Below are 21490 nucleotides of genomic sequence, written 5' to 3'. Positions count from 1 at the left end.
GGTTCTGAGCCCTTAATAAAGGAATTTTTGTTTCAATTATACTCGCCTATGTGTGTTTTCCTTCAAAAAGGACAGTTTGTTTGTGAGGATTCAGGTAAATTTCAAAAATACAATGTGAAATTAACAAGGGACACCAACACCAAGCAATCTCCTTGAGATTAAATAATACAATACATCAATGGTGTTGTGGTAACTTGACACACAAAACACACACACAAATATTATGGAGTAAAACACAAAAAACACAAATAAAAAAACAGCCTTGAAAAAAATACAAACCCCCCCCCCAAAAAAAACAGCCTTGAATAAAAAAATATATATATATTTAAAAATAACCAAAAAGAAATTTGGTCAGATGTGACAAATCAAAATATATTGAGGGAATCCCGATAAATAATAAAGAAATAAGTTTGTGAGAAGTCTGTGTGAATATGAGCAGCAAAAGTACTTCATTCTTCTCACATTATAAAGATGAAGAGAGTGCGCTGTATTAAACTATTTAAAACATTGCAGCGTGACGAAAGTGCTGTATCCATTCCGAATGCTAATTTTACCAGACCGATCTGTTCCGTCTCTGAATTTCTTCTGAGCATGCGTGGCACTTTGTGTGTCGATGCGCTGCCATGCAGTGTGATCAAGACTCAGGAAAGGAATTGCTTCTCCTATATGTCCCTGCAGAGACCTCCACTGATCATGTACAGAAAAATACAGCACTCTGCACATGGTGTAAATGAGTCCGTACTGCTTAGATCAGTGGTTCTCAACCTTAGCCAAAACGCACCATCGTCAAACATAATTCTTATGACAATGTGTTATGCAGTCTAGATTTTAGGTCCAGGTACACAGGTAGGGGGGATAGGGGAGGGGAAGGGAGTGTTATGGCGAGGAAGTGGATAACTTTGAACTTAGGCAATTGGGCACAGAGGAGGCTATATTCTGCAAGTAAGGTAAGTATCATCTGATTCAATGAATAGTAGTGCCGTGTATTTAACGAAGTAAGGAAGTAATGTCAGTATTGGTGTAATTGAGCCATGGGGCCCATTCTTTCTGTAATTTAGGCAGTGTCAGGTTTGCTTTGGTGATAATCAGTTCCATCTGTAGATGTTGATTGAGGAGTTGGGGGACAAGTTATAATGAAGGTGGTGAGATGTCATTCCAATTCCTTGTTATGGAGAGTCTGGCCGCAATTAAAATGTGGGTGAGGATGATATGATGAGAAACGTCCCATGTTTCCAATCCCAGGCCTAGCAATAGCAATGCTAGCTGGGGGGTGATTTTTGTAGAGTTGCCAGTAATGTTGGACAGACTGACAGAAGGGAAGGAGCAGGGGACACGACCACCAGATATGTACAGTGGATCCTATATCTCCGCAATTTCTCCAACAAGCAGGTGAGCAAGATGATCAGAACCAGGATATTTTTGTTGGCGTATAGTACCATTGGTGGAGTATTTTTTGTGCCGCCTATATACATCTGGAGGCTTTCAGGGGGAGGCGTGTTGTGAGGTACCAAGATGTTAGGTCTGTTGAGAAGTCCAAGGTATTTTCCCATTTTTTCATCGATGAAGTTTTCTCTGGGATTTGTGTGGAGTCCAGCGCCTTGTAGAAAATAGAAGATCCCTTTAGAAGTGATGTAGGGTGGTCATAGATTTGTATGAGGTCGGTCATGAGGGGTTGATCTGACCATGTGATAGAGGACAGAGCATGTCGCACTCTTAGGTATTGGAAAAAGTCTTCATGTAGTTGTTGGAAGGGGCGTAGCTTCCCTTCGTGTTTAATGCTTCCAATTCTGGTAATGTCTGCTGTTGTCCAGGAGGCTAGTGACATATCAGATCATATTATTTCAAACGCAGACAAAGGAGATTCTGTCAGCTTGTTGATGAATTGAACTCCAGACTGAGAGTTGCTTTTACTGTACTTAAGAAGGATGGCGTTGGTTGGTGTTGTAGCCATATGGCAGCTAGAAGAGATTTGGTGGGGTGGCGAAAAGCGGAATCTTCAATTTGTGCCCACAGAGGGCGAGATGAGGATGACCACCAGTGTTGGGTTTGGTTGAGAAGGACTGCTTTGTAGTAGTTCTTGAGGTTAGAGTCTCCCATCCCTGCTTTGGTTGTCTCAGTGCACATGATGGATTGTTTAATTCTGAGGCGTTTGTCATCCCAGATAAAGTTATTGATGGTGCATTGGAGTGTTTCCAGTTGAGAGGAGAGTAGCGGTACTGGGAGAGTTCGGAACAGGTAAAGCACGTGAGGCAAGAGAAACATTTTGGATAGGGCTATCATCCCAGCCCATGGAGTTCCACCACTAGTGCAAATATTAATGGGGAGAGGGGACATTCCTGTCTTGTGCCGTTGTAAATAGTGAAAGGGTCAGAGGTCATGCCAGACGTCCAAACCCTTGCTGATGGGTGTGAGTATAAAACTAGTGTTGATGTTGCCTATAAATCCAAATTTTTGTAGGACTGAGTTAAGGTAGGACCAGTGGACTCTGTCAAACGCCTTCTCTGCATCCAAAGACAGAAGCAGAGAAGGCGTTTTGTGGAATTCAGCCCATTGTATGAGGTCCAAGATTCTCCTAGTGCTGTCAGATGGCACCTTGGGATAAATCTGAGCTGGTCAGGATGTATTAGTAAGGGGATGTGAAGTGATATACGGGAGGCAAGGATCTATGCATACATTTTAAGGTCAGTGTTTAGGAGTGATATAGGTCTATAGTTGGCTGAATTATTGTGAGGTTTACCAGGTTTTGGAATCATGAAAATGAGGGCCTCTAAGGATTCCTTCGGGATATTGCCTGTCTGCATAATTCGGTTAAAGGAAGTACAGAGGTGTTGTGTCAAAGTGTCTGTGTATGTCTTAAAGTACTCATTACAAAAGCCATCAGGTCCTGGGGCTTTATGTAAGGGTAGTGAGTGGATCGCTTTTAGGATTTCTGTCACTGAGAACACTGAGAACAGAGCATTAAGATCTGCTAATTGGTCGGGCGTAAGGGAGGGTATTTAAAATGGATCCAGGAACTGGGAGATACGAGTGGCTTCTGGATTAGGGGTATCTGTGGAGGTGTTCCAGTTGTATAGGGATGCATAGAAGTCCCAAATGCAGTTGGCGATGTCTTCGGGGTTGCTAACTCTACGACCCTGGGCTGTCTGCATGTATGGGATCTTGGAGGAAGCAGCTTTGTGCTTCATTTATCCGGCTAAAAGAGCGCCTGGTCTATTGTCAGAGGCATACCAAGTAACTTTTAGTCGTTTGATGTGGTGGTCAAAGGAGGTTTGTAGGAATGAGCGGAATTCTTCTCTGAGTGTACATAAGCAGGTGGTGTCTGCATCACTAGGGGAGGTTTTCTTTTCTTTTCAAGTTTGTGTATCTGATCAAGAAAGTGATTGTATTTCTCGTTTCACACTTGTCTCTCCTGGGCCCCAAACCTAATGAAAACACCTCTCATAAAGGCTTTATGTGAGTTCCAAAGCAGTACATTATCTGTTACAGTGTTCATATTGCAAGCATAGTAGGTCTCTAACTCCTGCTTGAACTTTCCCTGACACTTAGGCTGGGATAGAAGGGAGATGTGCATGCGCCAGATGGTGCACTGTTTATTGGACCGGTTGATCGAAATGGTGATCGTGACCAGTGCGTGGTCTGACCATGTTATTAGGCCTATATTTGATCTGCAGGGTACTTTTGACTAACAGGAAAAGGAATTCTGGAGTATGATATTTGTGCGGCTGAGTAGAAGGTAAAGTCCCTTTCTGTCCCATGCAAACATCGCCAGGGATCATAAAGATCTTCCATTTGTGTGAGTGTGGAAAGGGACATAGATCTTTGTCTACGCTGGTTAGAGGAGTCAAGTGCGTTATCAATCGTGTCATTAAAGTCTCTGTATAAGTTTATGCATTCTTTTGGGTAATGAGAAAGCTTATTCATTATCGTTTTGTAGAATTGTTTTTGGTGAGAGTTGGGCGCATATATGTTAGCAATAACATATGGTATGTTGTCAAAGAGAGCGTCTAGAATTAGGTATCTGCCACAGGGATTAGCCTCTAAGTGACGGAGATGGAAAGATAGGGATTTTCGTATGGCAATCATGACACCTCTCCTCTTTTTGGTATTGTGTGCAAAATAGGTACAGGGGTAGAGGTAGTGCTGACAGGGGGGAGCTTTGTCTTGTATAAAATGCGTTTCTTCGATGCATAGTATGTCTGTTTTTTGAGTGATGGCTTCTCGCCATAATTGGGACCTTTTGTATGGGCTAGTAAGGCCATTTGCATTGATAGTGGTAATACGGATGGACATGTTGATCAGTAAAAGTATCGGTAGAAAGGTGCAGAGTAAAGAGGTATAAATACTACAGAGTTGTGGGTGCATGGGAGGGTAAGGAACGGTACCAGGACTGAGGTTAGAACTAGTGTAGGCTGTGTGCTTAGCACACTTCGTGCCAGGGGGTGTGTGTTAACCAGAAACGGATCAAACAAGTAAACAAGTTATGACATTTTGGTCCACATTCCGGGTCTCAGAAGAAGTGGGTAATGAGGAGCTAGACCTCTTTTCTGAGGGGAGTGTAGGCAGAATTTGTGGTCTTGAAAACATCAGGCGGGTTTTGTGATTGCTATATGGCATCTCTCTCAGGAATTACAGGTTACGTCATTACTTGGCCGATTTGTAGATGAAGGAGGTGTTAGGCCCCAGTTGTGGAGCATCTTTAGGGGAGGTGATTTGTTGGCTCTGATATGTGACTAGCAATTTGGTGGGGAAACCCCAGTGTTAGACAATATTGTGGTCCCTCAAAATCGCAGTGATGGGGGTGTATTCTTTTCTCATTTTTGAGGTTGCTGCGGATAGGTCTTGGTATAGGGCTATCCTCGCAAATGAAGCGGAGAGTGCATGGGTGAATCTGGCTGCTCTGAGCAGGTGATCTTTGATACGATAGAAATGGATCCTTGTTAGCACATGTCTAGGGACTGTGTCAGGCAGATATGTTGGCTTGGGAATCCTGTGTGTTCGATCCATTAATAGATCTCTAGGTGTGAAATCTGGGATAAGCTTTAGGAAAAGCTGCTGCAAGTAAGGTATGAGATCTTGTGGCTTAACAGCTTTAGGGATTCCTCTTATTTTTAAATTATTGCGGCGAGAACGATCCTCTAAATCTGCGACTTTCAGCTGCAGTTTACGGATCAAGTCCATCTATTCCTCATGAGCAACCACCATTTTGTCATGTGCATTTACGATCACTCCTAGCTGTGATTCTAGGTAATCTGTGCGGTCCTTAATGCCATCTAATCTGTGCGTAAGTTGGGACACTGAAGAGCATAGCTCAGAGTGCAGGCCAGCTTGGAGGTATAATAGCATAGCCTTAATGGTGTTTTCAGATGCAGGGGTGTCTGATGCAGGAAAGGCAGCCAGGGGCACTGTGTGCTCTGCTGGAGTGCCTGTCACTGACTCAGGGATGTCTGCCCAGTGATGCTTCTAAGCTGAGGGATGTTTCTGTTGAGAGTGTGCAGGGGATTCCGCTGCTCTCTTATCTATGTCATAAACTGGAGGATTGCCTTGTTGCTGTGGTGATTCCTTCATGTCAGAGAGCTCGCCTGGGGCTGGAGGAGGTACCGGCTCTGTGAGGTGGAGGAGGAGAGTGGCCGTTCTCCCTGGCGCCATCTTGAGAATGCATGCTGGCTGCTTTTGTGAAGAAGTCTGTCAGGCTGCGTGGTCCCGGTGTTTGGTTTCGTCTGCGGGATATAGCCTGGGTGATCCCCGCTGTTAGTGTCCCCTTTTGGGGCTGGAAGAAGCTGTCTAGTGCGCTCTGTGCCACGTTAGATACCCGGTGTGACAGGGAGATGCGGCTTGGACACACCCCCAAAACAATTGTTTTTTATGTGTCCTGTTCACACTACAACACTGCGTTTGCCTGCATTGTGTTGCATTGCATTAATGGGCAGTTCCCACCAGTGCATTGATCTGCATTTTAGTGCAGCAGTAGGGCCCCTTTCACACTGGGGTGGTTTTCAGGTGTTTTAGCGCTAGAAATAGCCTCTAACAAGCACCTCCCATTCAATGCAGTGTGTGCTTTCACACTGGGGCGGTGTGCTTGCGGGACATTAGGAAAAGTCCTGCAAGCAGCATCTTTGGGGCGGTTTGGGAGTGCTGTATTTAGAGCTCCCAAAACGCCTCTGCCCATTGCATTGAAAGGGCAGAGCTTCCAACGTGCTTTAAAAGCACCTTGAAAGCGCCACAAAACTGGACTTTTTACCTTTTTTTAAGGTAAATACCGCCCCGCTAGCAGCCGAAAAGCACCACAAAAGTGCAGCTAAAACAGAGCTAAAGCACCGCAAAAACGAGCGGCGCTTCAGCGCTAATGGCGTGTGCTGTCAGTGTGAAAGTAGCCTAAAATGCAGATCAACAGAAGGACATCTGAAAATGGGCTCATTAACAACTAACTAGTGATGAGCTGAACACTCCTGGTTTTGATTCAAGCAGGATTGGGCAGATTTCAAAGTAGTTTGGATGCCAAGCCCAATCCTCAATGAAATCAATGGGAGCTGAATCTGTCAAATTAAAAATGCTGATTTTCTAGGCAAATAGGCAAAAGGGTGTAAAACATAGCTAGGGGGTGGACACTGTTCTGGGGAACATGTATCAATAAACATTTTATTTTATTTTTTTAAATGCAGTTGGCAGGGACAGTGATTTTTAAATGCTTACAGTCAAACAATTAGGCCACCTTCACACCGAGGCGCTTTACAGGTATTTTAGCGATAAAAACAGTGCCTGCAAAGCGCCTGTAAAGCGCCTCTTCTTTCAGTCCAGTAGGAAAGCCCAGGTGCTTTCACACTGGAGGAGTGAGACGTTAAAAAAGTCCTGCAGCAGCATCTTTGGGGCGGTTTAGAAATGGTGTATGCACCGCTCCTAAAACGCCCTGCCCATTGCAGCAGCAGTGCTTTGCGGGCGCTATTAACCCCTTCTTCGCTGCTAGCGGGGGTTAAAGCGGAGTTCCACCCAAAAATGTAACCTTTGCTTTTCGGAATCCTCCCCCCCTCTGGTGTCACATTTGGCACCTTTCAGGAGAGCAGATACCTGTAAAATCCAGGTATTTGCTCCCACTTCTGGGCATAGATAGCCGCAGTATCCGCGACTATCTATGCCATATCCAGCGCCTCCTCCGTCCCCCCCCATTGTCTTCTGGGAGACACACAGGTCCCAGAAGACAACAGGGACTGGTGGGATCACGCAGCGCGACTCGCGCATGCGCAGTAGGGAACCAGGCTGTGAAGCCGCAAGGCTTTACTTCCTGATTTCCTTCCCGAGAGCCGAGGGACAGAACGGCTTCGGGTGGCAACATTGCGGGCTCCCTAGACAGGTAAGTGTCCATATTTTAAAAGTCAGCAGCTGCAGTATTTGTAGCTGCTGACTTTAAAAAAAAAAAAAAAACATTTGACAGAACTCTGCTTTAAAAGCGCCCAGCTAGCGGCTGAAAAGCGAGGCTAAAACGATGGCAAAGCGCAGCTTAAACTAGCGGCACTTTACCGCCGACATTCTCACTGCCCCAGTGTGAAAGTGCCCTAAAAATGTCCAGTTCCTTTAACAACTTCAATACCAGACAATTTTACCCCTTCCTGCCCAGGCCAATTTTTAGCTTTTAGGGCTGTCACATTTTGAATGAAAATTACACGGTGGTATTTATTCACAACTGTTTTTTTTGTTTGGTTTTTTTTTTGAAGTTATAATAAACACATGGGGACAAGGTGTTTTGGGATGGGGGGGCACGCCATTTTTTTTTCTTTTATATTTTGGTATGCTGATCCCAAGCCGTTTTTTTTTTTTTTTTTTTTACATAGCCAGGTGTCGGCAATTGCAACCGCGAGTCAATTTAAATGTGATTTGACTTTAATTTTTTTCTTTAGAAATGTAATTTTTGCTGCGGCATGTTCTATATACTGTATGCTACAGGTGCACCAATTTACAGGCAGACTAAGGGAACCCCCCCAGGCACGATACTTAAAGGAATTTTTCATTTTTATTCTTGCACTTTAAGCATTATTAAAATCACTGCTCCTGAAAAAAACTATTGTTAAAAAAAAATTGCATTGATACATGTCCCCAGGGCAGTACCCGGACCCCCATACCCCTTTTATGGCCAATTACTTGCTTAAAAGCCCTTAAAATGGGGACTTTTGATTTTTCCTGTTTGGCACCCATAGACTTCAATGGGGTTCGCCGTTCAGGTTAGAACTTTTCCCCGGTTCGGGAGTTCTGCTGCGAACCAAATGAAGGTGCTCGTTCAGCCCATCTCTACTGATTGGTGGTAATGATGAAACCATTGTGAAGGTTTAGGTCATCACAATGACCTAGAGGGAACCTGTCAGATTTTTTATGCTAAGTGCAGAATACTGAGTGAAGTCAGTGTAACATTTCCTGGTATTTATTACATTTCACTTATCACAGTAATTCTCCTAACAAAGCCATCATCTGCTTTCTCTCCTGAAAGACAGCACCGTGTTTGTTCAGGCATCATCCAGGGTCACTTTGTAGATTGAGATGCTGGCTCAGACATGACAAAATCATGCTACTTTAGTTGTCTGTGCAGTTCTTGGCTATGTTCACAAATGTCTGAGGCCAAGTTCACACCTATGCGAATTAGATGCGGCTTTCTCCGCATCCAATTCGCATAGCAGGAGAATGTGACTGGCTCCCTATGGAGCCGGTTCAAATATCTCCGTTGCGGCTGCGGAGCGCACTGCACAGAAACACTGCGCGTCTTTGGCTCTGTTTCAGGGCCAAATTCAGGCATAGAATCGGCCCTGATTCGTCCCTGAAGTGGGGAACAGGGACGCACAGCGCTCCTGTGCGATCCACAGCGGGTTACAGTGTGAACCCGGCCTAAGGCCCCTTTCATACATGAGGACCATTTGTCTGTTTTTCTTTTTTTTTTTTTTTTCCATAAAGATTTTTATTGAAAGTAAAAAGATCCAATATAATAGAGTAAGTTACAGAAGCAGGTAGTAGCATATAAAAGAAACACAACAATTATCCTAAACAGAACACAGTACAGGAAAACTGAGCATAGTATAGATTTGGTGTTAGAAACGGGAGAGGGTTTGAATCAAGTCAAGTAGGAATTGATTACTTTAATAACACTTTTAGCTATTTACTGTGGCTGCCATAAGGGTGTATGTTTAGGGGAAACTAAACAGTCCTAAATGGAAGAATTGGGATTTGTTTCCGTTTTAGTCGGGTGAGTGCGTAACGATTGGCAGGCGATTTGGTGTTTATTAATTGTATCGCAAGCATGTATGTAGTGAGAGTGGGTGATTGTGCAGTGAAAATGGTCAAGAGGTAGAGGTATAGATAATCTTGTCTTCTTGCAAGCCTGGTATGTCGACAGTAGGACATAATTGTTACGTTAGGAATGTGTCTGAATAGGGTATAAGGCTTCTGTTTGTCTATGGTGCGAGTAGGGTTCAAGGGTGGCGTAAGAGAAAGTTGGGGGTGGGTGGGAAGATAGGGAGGGGAAGTCATGGTATGGAAGGGAGGATGATGTAGGGGCTACACAGAGATTTATTTATATGTTGCAAATGTAATATTAATACTGTATCTAACAACATTTTATAATGTAGTTAATTATGTAACTCTGCATCTTTAGGACATTTCTAACATTTGTATGCTGTTTGTGCTGTTATAAGGGCCCTGACGAAGCGGGTTTCCCGTAGACCATATCTCTGACATCTTATACCAGGACCTGTACACCCTAGACCAAAGAAACAGAAAGCTGAACTCTTCTTCATACTGTAATATGTTTTAAAAAAAAAATTCCATCCATAGATGGGAAAGTTTTTCTACATTCTTTTCAAAAACTGTTATAAATTATTATTTAACTCCATTGAGGCACATATAAAGTCCCACCCCTTTTCTTTCTGTACTTGAATTTTCTACTACACCCTCGTTTCTTGAATGTTTAGAAATTCTCAATGACATAATGCGCATGGAGGAACTGGTAGCTGAAACCAACAAATCTTACGAGAAATTTAGACAGATCTGGTTGGTGTGGTTAAAAGTGTCTTCTCAATTTCATGCCTTCCTGGTTAACCTTCTCTAGAAACTATAACACCTGTTCAGTACTGGATATTACCCTTCAGGGTTTTTTTCCCCAACATTCGACTCACAGTGCATTATACAATACCTCTTTAGCCCTTTAGACCTTATTTCTAATATTTTTACTCTTTTCTCCTCTTTATCTTTCTTTCCTTCTCTCTCTATTTATTTTTGATTAGGCCAACTCATCCAGCCTAGCAGATGTTTCTATTTCACCACCACAGATGTGCTCCAGTTTGTCTGTACCTTGCCATTTTTCCAGGTTCACCCCGGTCATATTGTTACCTAATGAACAACTCTGTATGTGGTTTCTACCTGGATTTTACCTTTCTGGGTCTTGAGGTCATGCCCTTTTGTTTATGTCTACCTTGGTTATTCTTGATAATCAATAAACATACATTTGTCTAAAAAAGCCAACAAAGGGGTCTCCCACACATTCATACCAAAACTTGTTATTTACTGGTTATCAGAAACCTGCCCTAATCTTTTATAACTCTTCTTGAATTGGATATATTCTTCTTAAAGCACACCTCTTTAAAACATCTACAACACCGTATCTCTGTGATAAACAAATCTTTTTGTTGTTACAGCAGCAAATTACGGTAACTGTATTAGTCGATTTTAAAGTCTTAGGTGTGTTTTTGGTGCAGAATATTTTTATTCTTATACAATGATGTTTTATTGAAATTGTAAAAAAAATTTAGTTTTAGACATTCTCTGTTGATTCTTTTGATTACCAACATATTGACACCTCAAAAATCCAAAATTTGAAAAGTCCAAATTTACACACGTACATACAGCCTTAGGGAAGGGTTAGACTTGTTCTGCTCTCTATATACAAAGAGGAAGTTGGACCCTGCCAGTGCAGTGTTGTGTAAGAAGTGACAGAGGGAAGAGCAGACTCCGATAGAGGAAGTATAAAAAATCCCCTTCCCCTCCTCCCCTCTTCCTCCTTTTGAATCAGAAACATCATAATTTGCAAATAAAGTGCAAATTCATTATTTGTTCACTCACAAACATCCAGTCTTCTTGTTAGAGGTACCCAGTGGCAAGTTTCTAGTTTTACCTTCCAGAAGTCTCCTGTGTTTGGACTCTTCACCTTTCTATAAAGCTTTTCAGGTCTCCCCGTTGATGGGAAGTGCGAACAATTTGATTGGAGGATGTATGGGCAGATCTAACAAGGTGAGACCTGACCAATCATTCTTCTGACTACTCTAAACAAAGTGGAGTTTTATATTCTGGCAATGGAAACTCCACTCAATGCTCACAGCACTGTGATTACAAATTGACCAGAAGTCTGTATTTTGTGTAGGCTCTGTATAGATAGTGTATAAATAGATTATGTATACTGTATAGGGAGTAGAGTCTGTACCTTTCTATATATCCCTGTGTCCAACATCCCTCCGCTGATGATCTAATGGGGGAATTAGAAGTCCCACCACCTATCCATGGATATCATGGGGAAATTACAAGCCACATCATCCCTCTCCTGATATCCTCTGTGTATCCAGCTAAGAGGGAACTACAAGTCCCTGTATCCCTCCCCTAATATCACCTGAGTGTTCAACTTCAGGTTCCTGAGTACCCTTGCATATTCTATCCAAACTTTAACACAATTACTGGTGGGACATGATTTAGAATGGAAAGGATGTGTGTGTCCATATGAATATGTGTACTTTATAGAAAATGTGGGGAATAAAATAGAAAAGACAACTTTATACTTAACACCCTTACCATAACTGTTCCTTAACCATTAACCATCCTTCCCCTAGGAAACTCCCAAACCTGAATTATCACTTGACTTATCTGGTATACATCTTACTTGCTGAGACTTTGGTGTTGGTTAGTGTGAGTCTTGGCTATAAATGGCACAGATTTGTGGAGGTGGCAAAAAAAAGCACATAAATTGTGACCCTAAACAGGGTAAAATTCCTTTGTGACCCTGATACACCAATTAGATGAATGATAGGATAAAGGTACGGGTTTACCTTCATAGTTATGGGTTGTAAATGACAGAAGTTCACCCAGTTCTGATCTTCTTTAAATGTAGAACCAAGAAGCCAATTGTTATTCACTTAAGGGAACACAATCCTCTTTATTGATTTAATTTATCGCACTACAAATAAGGTTACCATTCTTTGTGCTCCTTCCAGGTGATGTCATCTTGGGTCATCTCCAGATGACATGGCGACCTCTTTCTCCTCATCCTCCTCCTCACAAGGTATGATTTATGATACTTTCCAATGTTTCCCTCCATATTACATCTCCAGAGATTGGAATTAGATTACAGGAAATGTACAGAATATGGATACGTAAGATGTCCTATAGACATCTGGTCAGTCCACCTATTAGAAGAGTTCAGGAGCATTCATAAACTCCACCATCACATTGTGTCTTCATATTTTATTTAGCATTGATGGAAATGATCTACTAAGATGGCCCAGCAATTCATAATGACTGGATTACCCACAAATTGGATGATTTGTGAGGTGGTTGAGGTAATCCTTTGTCAATAATCCTAAAGAGAATATAGGCCCACGGTACATACTGCTGGGAAATTTGGGTTTAATCATAGTTGTTAACTTACAGTGATCAGACTCCTCATTATTTAGGATGTAATTTTTTTTTTAAAGTATTTCAATTTTTTTTTTTGTTTTTTATGAAATGATCACTAAATATGATATTTAAAAATGGTCATTTCTATATATTCATTATATTAGGAGGTCTATGTATGGAAATGTTGCTTTTGTGTCAGCATTTGCAAAGCTGTCGCGAATAATCGCCATGATATGTCTAATAGGTTTATTTCTTATGATCATCAACTTTATTTATTGCCCATAATACAGCATTTTCTTAAAGGATAAGTTCACCTTTCATAACATGTTACACCCATATTTGGGGTGTAACATGTAACTTGTTATGAATGCACTGGCCCGTGCACCTCCCCGATCCCCACTGTGCCAGCTAGCAGGTGTTCTTCTCCACCCGCTAGCTGATAACATGAAAAAAAAAAATGTGCCTGTAAAAAAAAAGTGCCCGTTCGGGGCTCCGCCCACCCAGCTGTGTCACTCATTTACATAGTAACTACAAGGCCTGGCAGACTTTGCGGCTGTCAGCTTGTAGTTTTCAATGAATTACCACGGTGCTGTGAGCGCCGTCGTGGTAGTTCATTCATCTTTCCTATCAGCATGTACTGGCTTCCTCGTAGGAGGTTCGAGGAAGCAGATACACTGACAGGTCTGCAGGAGCCCTGCATGGCATCAGTGATCTGCTGATCGCTGGTGCAATGCTTTACAGGCTCCTGCAACAAAAATATTAAATACACATTTTTTTACCTGCAAAAAAATGTGAATTTATTCTTTTTTCTGAAAAGTAAAACGTATCCTTTAAATACTTTAATCAGGAAGATACAGAATTATGTCCACTTGATGGCACTGACAATTCTATAAAATAAACATAGACACATTATGGGGATTATTCATAATAGTGTTAGACCCTTAGATGTATGCAACTAATATTCAGCTAATATTAGCTGCATATAATAGCTAAAATTCATTCATCTGGGATGTAACTTCCCATCATGGAGACAGTCATGTGAGATTATCACAGGGAAGCCAATCCCTTCTTAGGATAATGTACATATACATATTGAGGGATAATTGCCTTGCCCTTCTATAAGATCTTTATAGCATTGACAAAAACAATAAAAGGCCTGGCTGAGACTCACCCTCTAATTGCACAATATAACAATTTAACCCATCCAAGACCTTTCCTGCCTACATAGGAGACTCGGGGGACAGCTCAACATGTATACAATTTTAGTTTTATTATTGTATCAAAATATATAAATACAACATAAATACTAAATACCAAGATAAAATCATAATTGCCCAATTATAAAAACCAGCAGCTGTGAAAAAATTACAGGGTTATCCCCAGTACACATCATAGGAATATATTCTAGATTCTAATAAGGTGTATCACCCAAAATGATTCTAATTAGGTGTGACGCCCAAAACGGGGACATAGTCCATAATAACATTCCACATGGATTGAACTTGTGCAGTATGTGTGATTCCAAACTGTAGTTAAGCAGGGAACAGACCACTCATAGAAGGCCTGTGCATTGGGCTCTCATTGAGATAACAGGCCAGTCCCAAATAGAGGCCTCACTCATACCTCTTATTAGTCCCAAAAGCTCTGTGTCATATACATGTAAATAAGGCTGGAAACTCCAAGGTAAGAACACTCTAAATCCTCCCAGCAAGGTTATATACACAAATCATGCAAAACTTCAAAACTGTAGAACTTGTAGTTGCCCAGAGAGGGAGACACAAGCTAGCTAATGGAAGTCACTTGCACTAATAGGCCCAGCATAGTAAGAAGATACTTAACCATCCACTCTGGTCATGAGAGGCCCAGTCCACCCAATAGGATCTCAGGTCCTTGGAGTCATATATGTAGACTATACTTGGTCTATTCCATGCAACTCTTGGGGAGAGCCACCCCAAAAGTTGGAAATGAAGGGGAAACATCAGCCAGAGTCAGAGGCAGCCAACTCACAGCACAGACATATCTTCTGTAATGCATCAGAAACTGTCCAATCAGAATGAATGTTTATGGTTACTGAATGTCCGCTCTGCAGGGTTGGATCCAGGTGTCCTGGGAAAGGGCCCACAAACCCCAGGAGATCTTATGATATATTCTCTGGAGGATCTCAAAGGATGTGACTTCAAGAAATTTAAGAACAAATTGTCTGATTTTCCCTTTGGAGATAAACTTCCCATTCCCAGAGGAAGACTAGAAAATGCGGACTGGATCACCACCAAGGATGTTCTGATAAACACATATGGAGAAGAAGGGGCTCTGGATGTCATGATTAAAGTCTTTACACTGACTGATTTGATGGGACCTGCAAATGACCTCCAGGAGAGAAGAGCACAAAATGGTGAGTTCTTGTTTATAATGACCATTTCCTAACAATTCCTGATAAATATCTGTGTGAGCATATTGTGCAGGACCGCCGACTCTCTGGGCGGACATGATAACATCACCGCTAAACTCTGCCCTACACATGTTTAGTTTGATGGGACGTCTTCCATGGGCCAACAGAGTTTTTTGAGACTTTTGGGGCATGCCATTCGTGAGAAAGTGAGGCTTGAGGCTTGCTGAGGTGTGAGAGAAAGAGAGCTGATGCCATCCATTCATCTATGCAGGATCTGTCATCTTTTAACCACTTCCAGTCTGGGCAAATTCTGGTATTCCTCTCCTACATGTAAAAAACATATTTATTTTGCCGCAATCGTCACCCGACAAATTGCGGTAAAAATGTGCTGCGATTTGGGTGACATTGAAAGTAACAAGAATTGTAAGTGTGTCCCGCGTTTTGCGGCAATTAGGAATTGCTGCCAGAATTGCAGCACCATGGTGTGAATGAAGCCTCAGGCTTGATTCACAACTATGCATGTGGCTTTTGAGCGTTTCTGCAGTGCTTTTTGCTGTGTTTCCATGGTTTTTTTACCGCAATTTTGCAGTGATTTGCATTTTTTATGCTTTTTTTTTCTTTTAAAAAATTTGTTGAGAAGATTTAGAAATGCAAGACGCAAATTGTGGCAAAATCGTGGTAAAAACGCACTACATGCATTTCTGCATCTTCTCCATTGAAGTCTATTGAACCAAAAACACCAAAAAGTCTTGTTTTGCATTGAAAAAAGCCCCTGACCCTTTTCAAAAATGCAGAGGCACAAAAATGCATTAATGAGAATGTGTTCCATAGGAGGTTCCTGGGTTTCTGCAAAAAGCATGAAAAAACGCTTTCCTGTGAATGGAGCCTAAAGTTTTGATAAGAAGTATTATAATCACTTGGTGGTTGGTCCATAGCAGCTGCATGCACACTTACATAGTTAAACACAGTTACATAGTTGGTAAGGTTGAAAAAAGACACCAGCCCATCCAGCTCAATCTGTGTAGGTGTGTGTGTGCTTGTGTTTATGTCAATAGCACAATGTATACCCCTGTATGTTGTGGTCATTAAGGTGCCCATCTAATAGTTTTTTGAAACTATCGAGGCTCCCTGCTGATACCACTGCTTGTGGAAGAGAATTCCACATCCTCACTGCTCTGACAGTAAAGAACCCTCTATGCAGTTTAAGGTTAAACCGCTTCTCTTCCAATTTCAGTGAATGGCCACATGACTTTTTAAATTCTGTTTCACATAAAAAAAATTCCCTATGCTAGGGTCACCAGTACGTTATTTGTACATCGCTATCATATCTCTCTCAAGCGTCTCCTCTCCAGAGAGAATAAGTTCAATGCTTGTAGTCTTTTCCCATAGCTGAGATACTTTGATCTCTTTATTAGCTTTGTTGCCCTTCTCTGGACTCTCTCAGGTTCCAGCACATCCATCCTGAGGACTGGTGCCCAGAACTGGACAGCATAGTCAAGATTCGGCCGGACCAGAGTCTTGTAGAGTGGGAGAATTATCGTTTTATCTCTGGAGTGAATCCTCTTTTTAATGCATGTCAATATTCTGTTGGCTTTGCTTGCAGTAGCTTGGCATTGCATGCCATTGCTGAGCCTGTCATGTACTAGGACTTCCAGGTCCTTTTCCATCCTAGATTCCCCTGGAGGTTCTCCCCCTAGCGAGAAACTTGCGTTCAGATTTTTAGCACCAAAATGCATTACTTTACATTTTTCAATATTAAACCTCATTTGCCATGTAGCTGCCCACCCCATTATTTTATTTAGGTCTTGTAAGGTTTTCACATCCTGTGAAGAAGTTATTGGCCTGCTTAACTTTGTATCATATGCAAATATTGAGGTTGAGCTGTTTATCCCATTCTCTATATCGTTTATGTATAAATTAAACAGAATTGGTCCCAGGACAGATCCTTGGGGGACCCCACTTACCACACCAGACCATTCCGAGTACTCCCTATTTATCACCACCCTTTAGACCTGCCACTGTAGCCAGTTTTCAATCCAGGTACTCACCCTTTGGTCCATGCCAACAGACCTTAGTTTGTACAGTAAACGTTTGTAGGGAACTGTGTCAAATGCCTTTGCAAAATCCAGATACACCACATCCACGGTGTTTATAGGACTTTATTATTATTTTTTGATTTGTTTGTTATACACAGTATATTGAATTCAAAGTTTTCCTGACAGCCCAACACTATTTTCTTTCAGTAAACAAAGACCCTACCCATCACCTGCAGGGGTAAATGGGATTAAGGATTTTACAAATTTTTGTATAAATCTTCAATCTTCATAGGGTTGTTGGGATTATGGTGTCTGTGAGTATCTGCTACACTCATATCTATCTTTGTTATTATTTTACACATTTCAAAGGTTTGTCAAGACTAAACAGTTACCTAATTTTTTTTAGCTAAAATGAAGACTATGACACAGAACAACAAATTATCAGGTGAGTAGAAAATCTATGTTTGATATGAAAACTCTTGTGGATGATCATTTGTTCTCTTTCAACTTATATGATGTGTATTAGTTTGAAAGCTTCTACAATATCCATGTATTTCATGGGATATTTTCTTTCATAGTGACCTTTCAGGGTTTATGGTTGAAATACAATAATTACATCTCTGTCTTATACATATTATTTTGTGTCTGCATGAAGAATAAAATATTCTTGTTTCTCTCATAAAGAATTACCAAAAGAATACAGAGAGTCTGTGAAGGGGATACTTCAGAGGAATAAAGAATATAATTCACGTATGGGAGAGGCTATTAATTTACGGAAAAGATACACCAAGTTATTCATGAGAAATGGACCCCCAAATAAAAAAGAAAAAGAACAAGAAATAAGGAGTACAGGCAGAAGACATCTACAGGTCATGGAGAAAAGACCTTCTGATGAATACTACCCAACCACAATCCAGGCCCTCTTTGATCCTGATGAAGATGGTTGTATCCCCAACATTGTGGTGTTACAAGGACCTGCTGGGATTGGAAAAACAATGACCTCCAAGAAGATTATGCTGGACTGGGCCTTTGGAAATCTTTACCAAGACAAGTTTGACTTTGTGTTTTATTTGAGCTGTAGAGAAATCAACACCATCAATAGAAACATAAGTCTTGTGGAACTTTTATCCAGAACCTGCAGACTACAGTGTTCAGATGACCTGGTGTCTATTCTGAAGGATCCTGAAAGTCATAGAAAACTTCTCTTTATAGTTGATGGGTTCGATGAACTGAGGTGGACTGTTGAGGAAGAATCTGAGGTTTGTTATGATGTTTTTGAGGAAACCCACAAAGAAATAATTCTTAAAAGACTGCTTAGGAAACAGATTCTCCAACAATCTTCTCTGATCATCACTACAAGGTCACTGGCTATAAATAAACTTGACACATTCATTGATGATTCTCGCAATGTGGAAATCCAGGGATTTACAAGGGAAGATCGAGAGGAATATGTCCATAAATTCTTTGGAAATAAAGAAGATGCAGACAAGGTTCTCGGTATATTAAAAGACAATGAAGTTCTGTACACTATGTGTGCTGTCCCCATCATATGCTGGATTGCATGCACTGTAATGAAACAAGAAATAAAAAAAGATGTGGGTTTAATTCAATTTAAAACAATGACTTCAATTTACCTTCTCTACCTGGAGGTTTTAATAACCCATCACAGCAAGAAAGACCAGTCTGTACACAAGAAACCTCATGCCATACACATCTGTCTGAAGAAGCTGTGTGCTCTGGCCAATGAGGGCATTTTGAACCAACAAATATTATTTGAGAACAAAGATCTAGAAAGACATGGACTTTCTCTGTCTGAGGTGGAGTCTGTATTTTTGAATGAGAACATCTTTGACTGGGAAGTTCGCACCCAGACTTGCTACAGCTTCATCCATCTGAGTGTGCAGGAGTTCCTTGCTGCTCTGTTTTATGTGCTGGATGATGGTTTTGGATTTACAAAAGGCACTTTTCTTCCAGAGATTTGTAAGGGGAAATCACTAGATGGCTTTAGTTCAGGTTACCCACATTTAGCTTTAGCAGTACAATTCCTGTTTGGTCTCTTAAATGAAAAGCAGGTTATGACATTCTCAGAGAGCACAGGCATCAACATCTCACTGCGAGCAAGATCTGCAATGAAAGAATGGACTGTGAAGGACATTAAGAAGGTTTTCCCTACTTATGTTATCTTCTGTCTTTATGAGACTCAGGATGATGACATCATTAGAAGTGTCATGTCTAAATCAAGTTTATTGCTACATGGCTCACGTACTGGTCACTTGTGGATGAACACTAATTATTCCAAGCAGCTGAGCTATTGTTTGAAGACTTTGAAGAGTGAATGTTTTCAGTCTTTATATTTTGGATCGCTCACTGTGGATCCAGAGTGCCAGAAAAATCTATCTCCATTACTACACCGGTGTCAAGAGGTCAGGTAAGTGAGTATGAGGATATCCTAGCTGAATTCATAGAATAGGCAGTGAAATACATAAGGGTGGTTTGGCTTCCCCCTACTTAAATTATAAATATGTATTATCTTGTCTGTTCCTATAATTAGTCTATCAAAGCTCTGATAACATTAATGATACTGATATAATACCAATATTGGCTATAAAAATAAACATAAAAATAAACACAATGCTCAAAGAAGCAAAGGTCTTATTCATTTACAAAGAAAGTGGAACACTAACATAAAAATAGTAATACAGAGCATATGAAGCAAAAAAGCAGAGATGATACATTACATAAGGCCTTTCACAGCCTTCATCATTGGCCCTCACATTTTAAAGCACTCACAGACACAACCAATACAAACAACCCCTAACTGCCCCGTGTAGTCCTCTGCCCAATAAGCGACCATCTGTAAATTTTAATGCATCTGCCCAAGCACCAGGAAACCTAGGGGCGACGCCTTAGAATGTTTAGGACTTATTAAAGTAGATTTGTTTGATTTGTGTTTTTTACTTATAAGAAGGGGTGAACTGAGAGATACTGCTCTAGCTCAATTTGCATACCTCCCAACTTTCTTAGATAGGAATGAGGGACACCTATTAGCAAAAGTATGTAGGCATAGGACACACCACCTGCCATGCCCCCTTAAAGGAGAATTGTAAAAAAAAAATGATTGGTTAAACTCACAAGTACTTTTTTACCACTACTATTCCTTTATATTGGCTTTTGAAATTTTCAAATGCAGCAATTTAGAAATTACATGAAAGGTTTAGCAATGTGAAACACATTTTTGAAAGATAAATAGTGTATGTTATATACAACTATATAGATCAGACCAAATGAGGGACAAATGAGGAGGAAAGAGGGACAGAGGGACTTTGTACCTAATCAGGGACAGTCCCTCGAAACAGTTGGGAGCTATGAATTTGTCATTGAACTCTTCTCCTCTTAGTGGTTCTGTTTGTACTGCAGTAGACAACTACTACCTACTTACCTTTGGTGGGAGAATAGTTATTGATAGTGTCTACAAATTATCTATATAGTGATATGGTAATAGATGTGTGTAAACCTTTAAAGGTGACTCATAGGAATTATTTCTACAACAGAGAAATTTAGAAGGTGATATACAGTATTCACAAAAGTGAGTACACCCCTCACATTTTTGTAAATATTTTATTATATCTTTTCATGTGACAACACTGAAGAAATTACACTTTGCTACAATGTAATGTAGTGAGTGTACAGCTTGTATAACAGTGTAAATTTGCTGTCCCCTCAAAATAACTCAACAGTGAAGAAACTCCAAATTGGGCCCAAAGTGTCAATATTTTGTGTGGTCACCATTGTTTTCCAGCACTGCCTTAACCCTCTTGGGCATGGAGTTCACCAGAACTTCACAGTTTTCCACTGGAGTCCTCTTCTACTCCTCCATGATGACATCATGGAGCTGGTGGATATTAGAGACCTTGCACACCTCCACCTTCCATTTGAGGATGCCCCGCAGATGCTCAGTCTGGTTTAGGTCCGGAGACATGCTTGGCCAGTCCATCACCTTTCCCTCAGCTTCTTTAGCAAGGCAGTGGTCGTCTTGTAGGTGTGTTTGGGGTCGTTACCATGTTGGAATACTGCCCTGCGGCCCAGTCACCGAAGGGAGGGGATCATGCTCTGCTTTAATATGTCACAGTGCATGTTGGCATTCATGGTTCCCTCAATGAACTGTAGCTCCTCAGTCCCGACAGCACTCATGCAGCCCCAGACCATGACACTCTATCCACCATGTTTGACTGTAGGCAAGACACACTTGTCTTTGTACTCCTCACCTGGTTGCCACCACACACATCTGACACCATCTGAACCAAATCATTTTATCTTGGTCTCATCAGACCACAGGACATGGTTCCAGTAATCCATGCCCTTAGTCTGCTTGTCTTCAGCAAACTTTTTGCGGGCTTTCTTGTACATCATCTTTAGAAGAGGCTTCCTTCTG

At 41.3% G+C, this 21490-nt stretch overlaps 1 protein-coding gene across 5 annotated transcripts in view; it reads left to right on the top strand.

Annotated features, from left to right (window-relative positions):
* Window positions 1-21490, top strand: part of LOC141139168 (NACHT, LRR and PYD domains-containing protein 3-like) — a 55300-nt gene that overhangs the window by 7654 nt on the left and 26156 nt on the right. For 2 of the 5 annotated variants that reach the window (XM_073625062.1, XM_073625061.1), the window contains exons 2-5: window positions 12231-12298; window positions 14723-15025; window positions 17465-17503; window positions 17743-19486. In XM_073625062.1, coding sequence (XP_073481163.1) covers window positions 12262-12298; window positions 14723-15025; window positions 17465-17503; window positions 17743-19486 — 2123 coding nt within the window. In that variant the 5' untranslated portion in view covers window positions 12231-12261. Of the gene's footprint in view, window positions 1-10936; window positions 11260-12230; window positions 12299-14722; window positions 15026-17264; window positions 17373-17464; window positions 17504-17742; window positions 19487-21490 lie in introns of those variants that run through there. The other 3 variants (XM_073625063.1, XM_073625059.1, XM_073625064.1) reach the window with 3 other exon arrangements.

This window comes from Aquarana catesbeiana, linkage group LG04, assembly GCF_042186555.1.
Source record: "Aquarana catesbeiana isolate 2022-GZ linkage group LG04, ASM4218655v1, whole genome shotgun sequence".
In the NCBI taxonomy this organism is placed as follows: Eukaryota; Metazoa; Chordata; class Amphibia; order Anura; family Ranidae; genus Aquarana; species Aquarana catesbeiana.
This window is presented reverse-complemented; position numbering and strand designations above follow the sequence as displayed.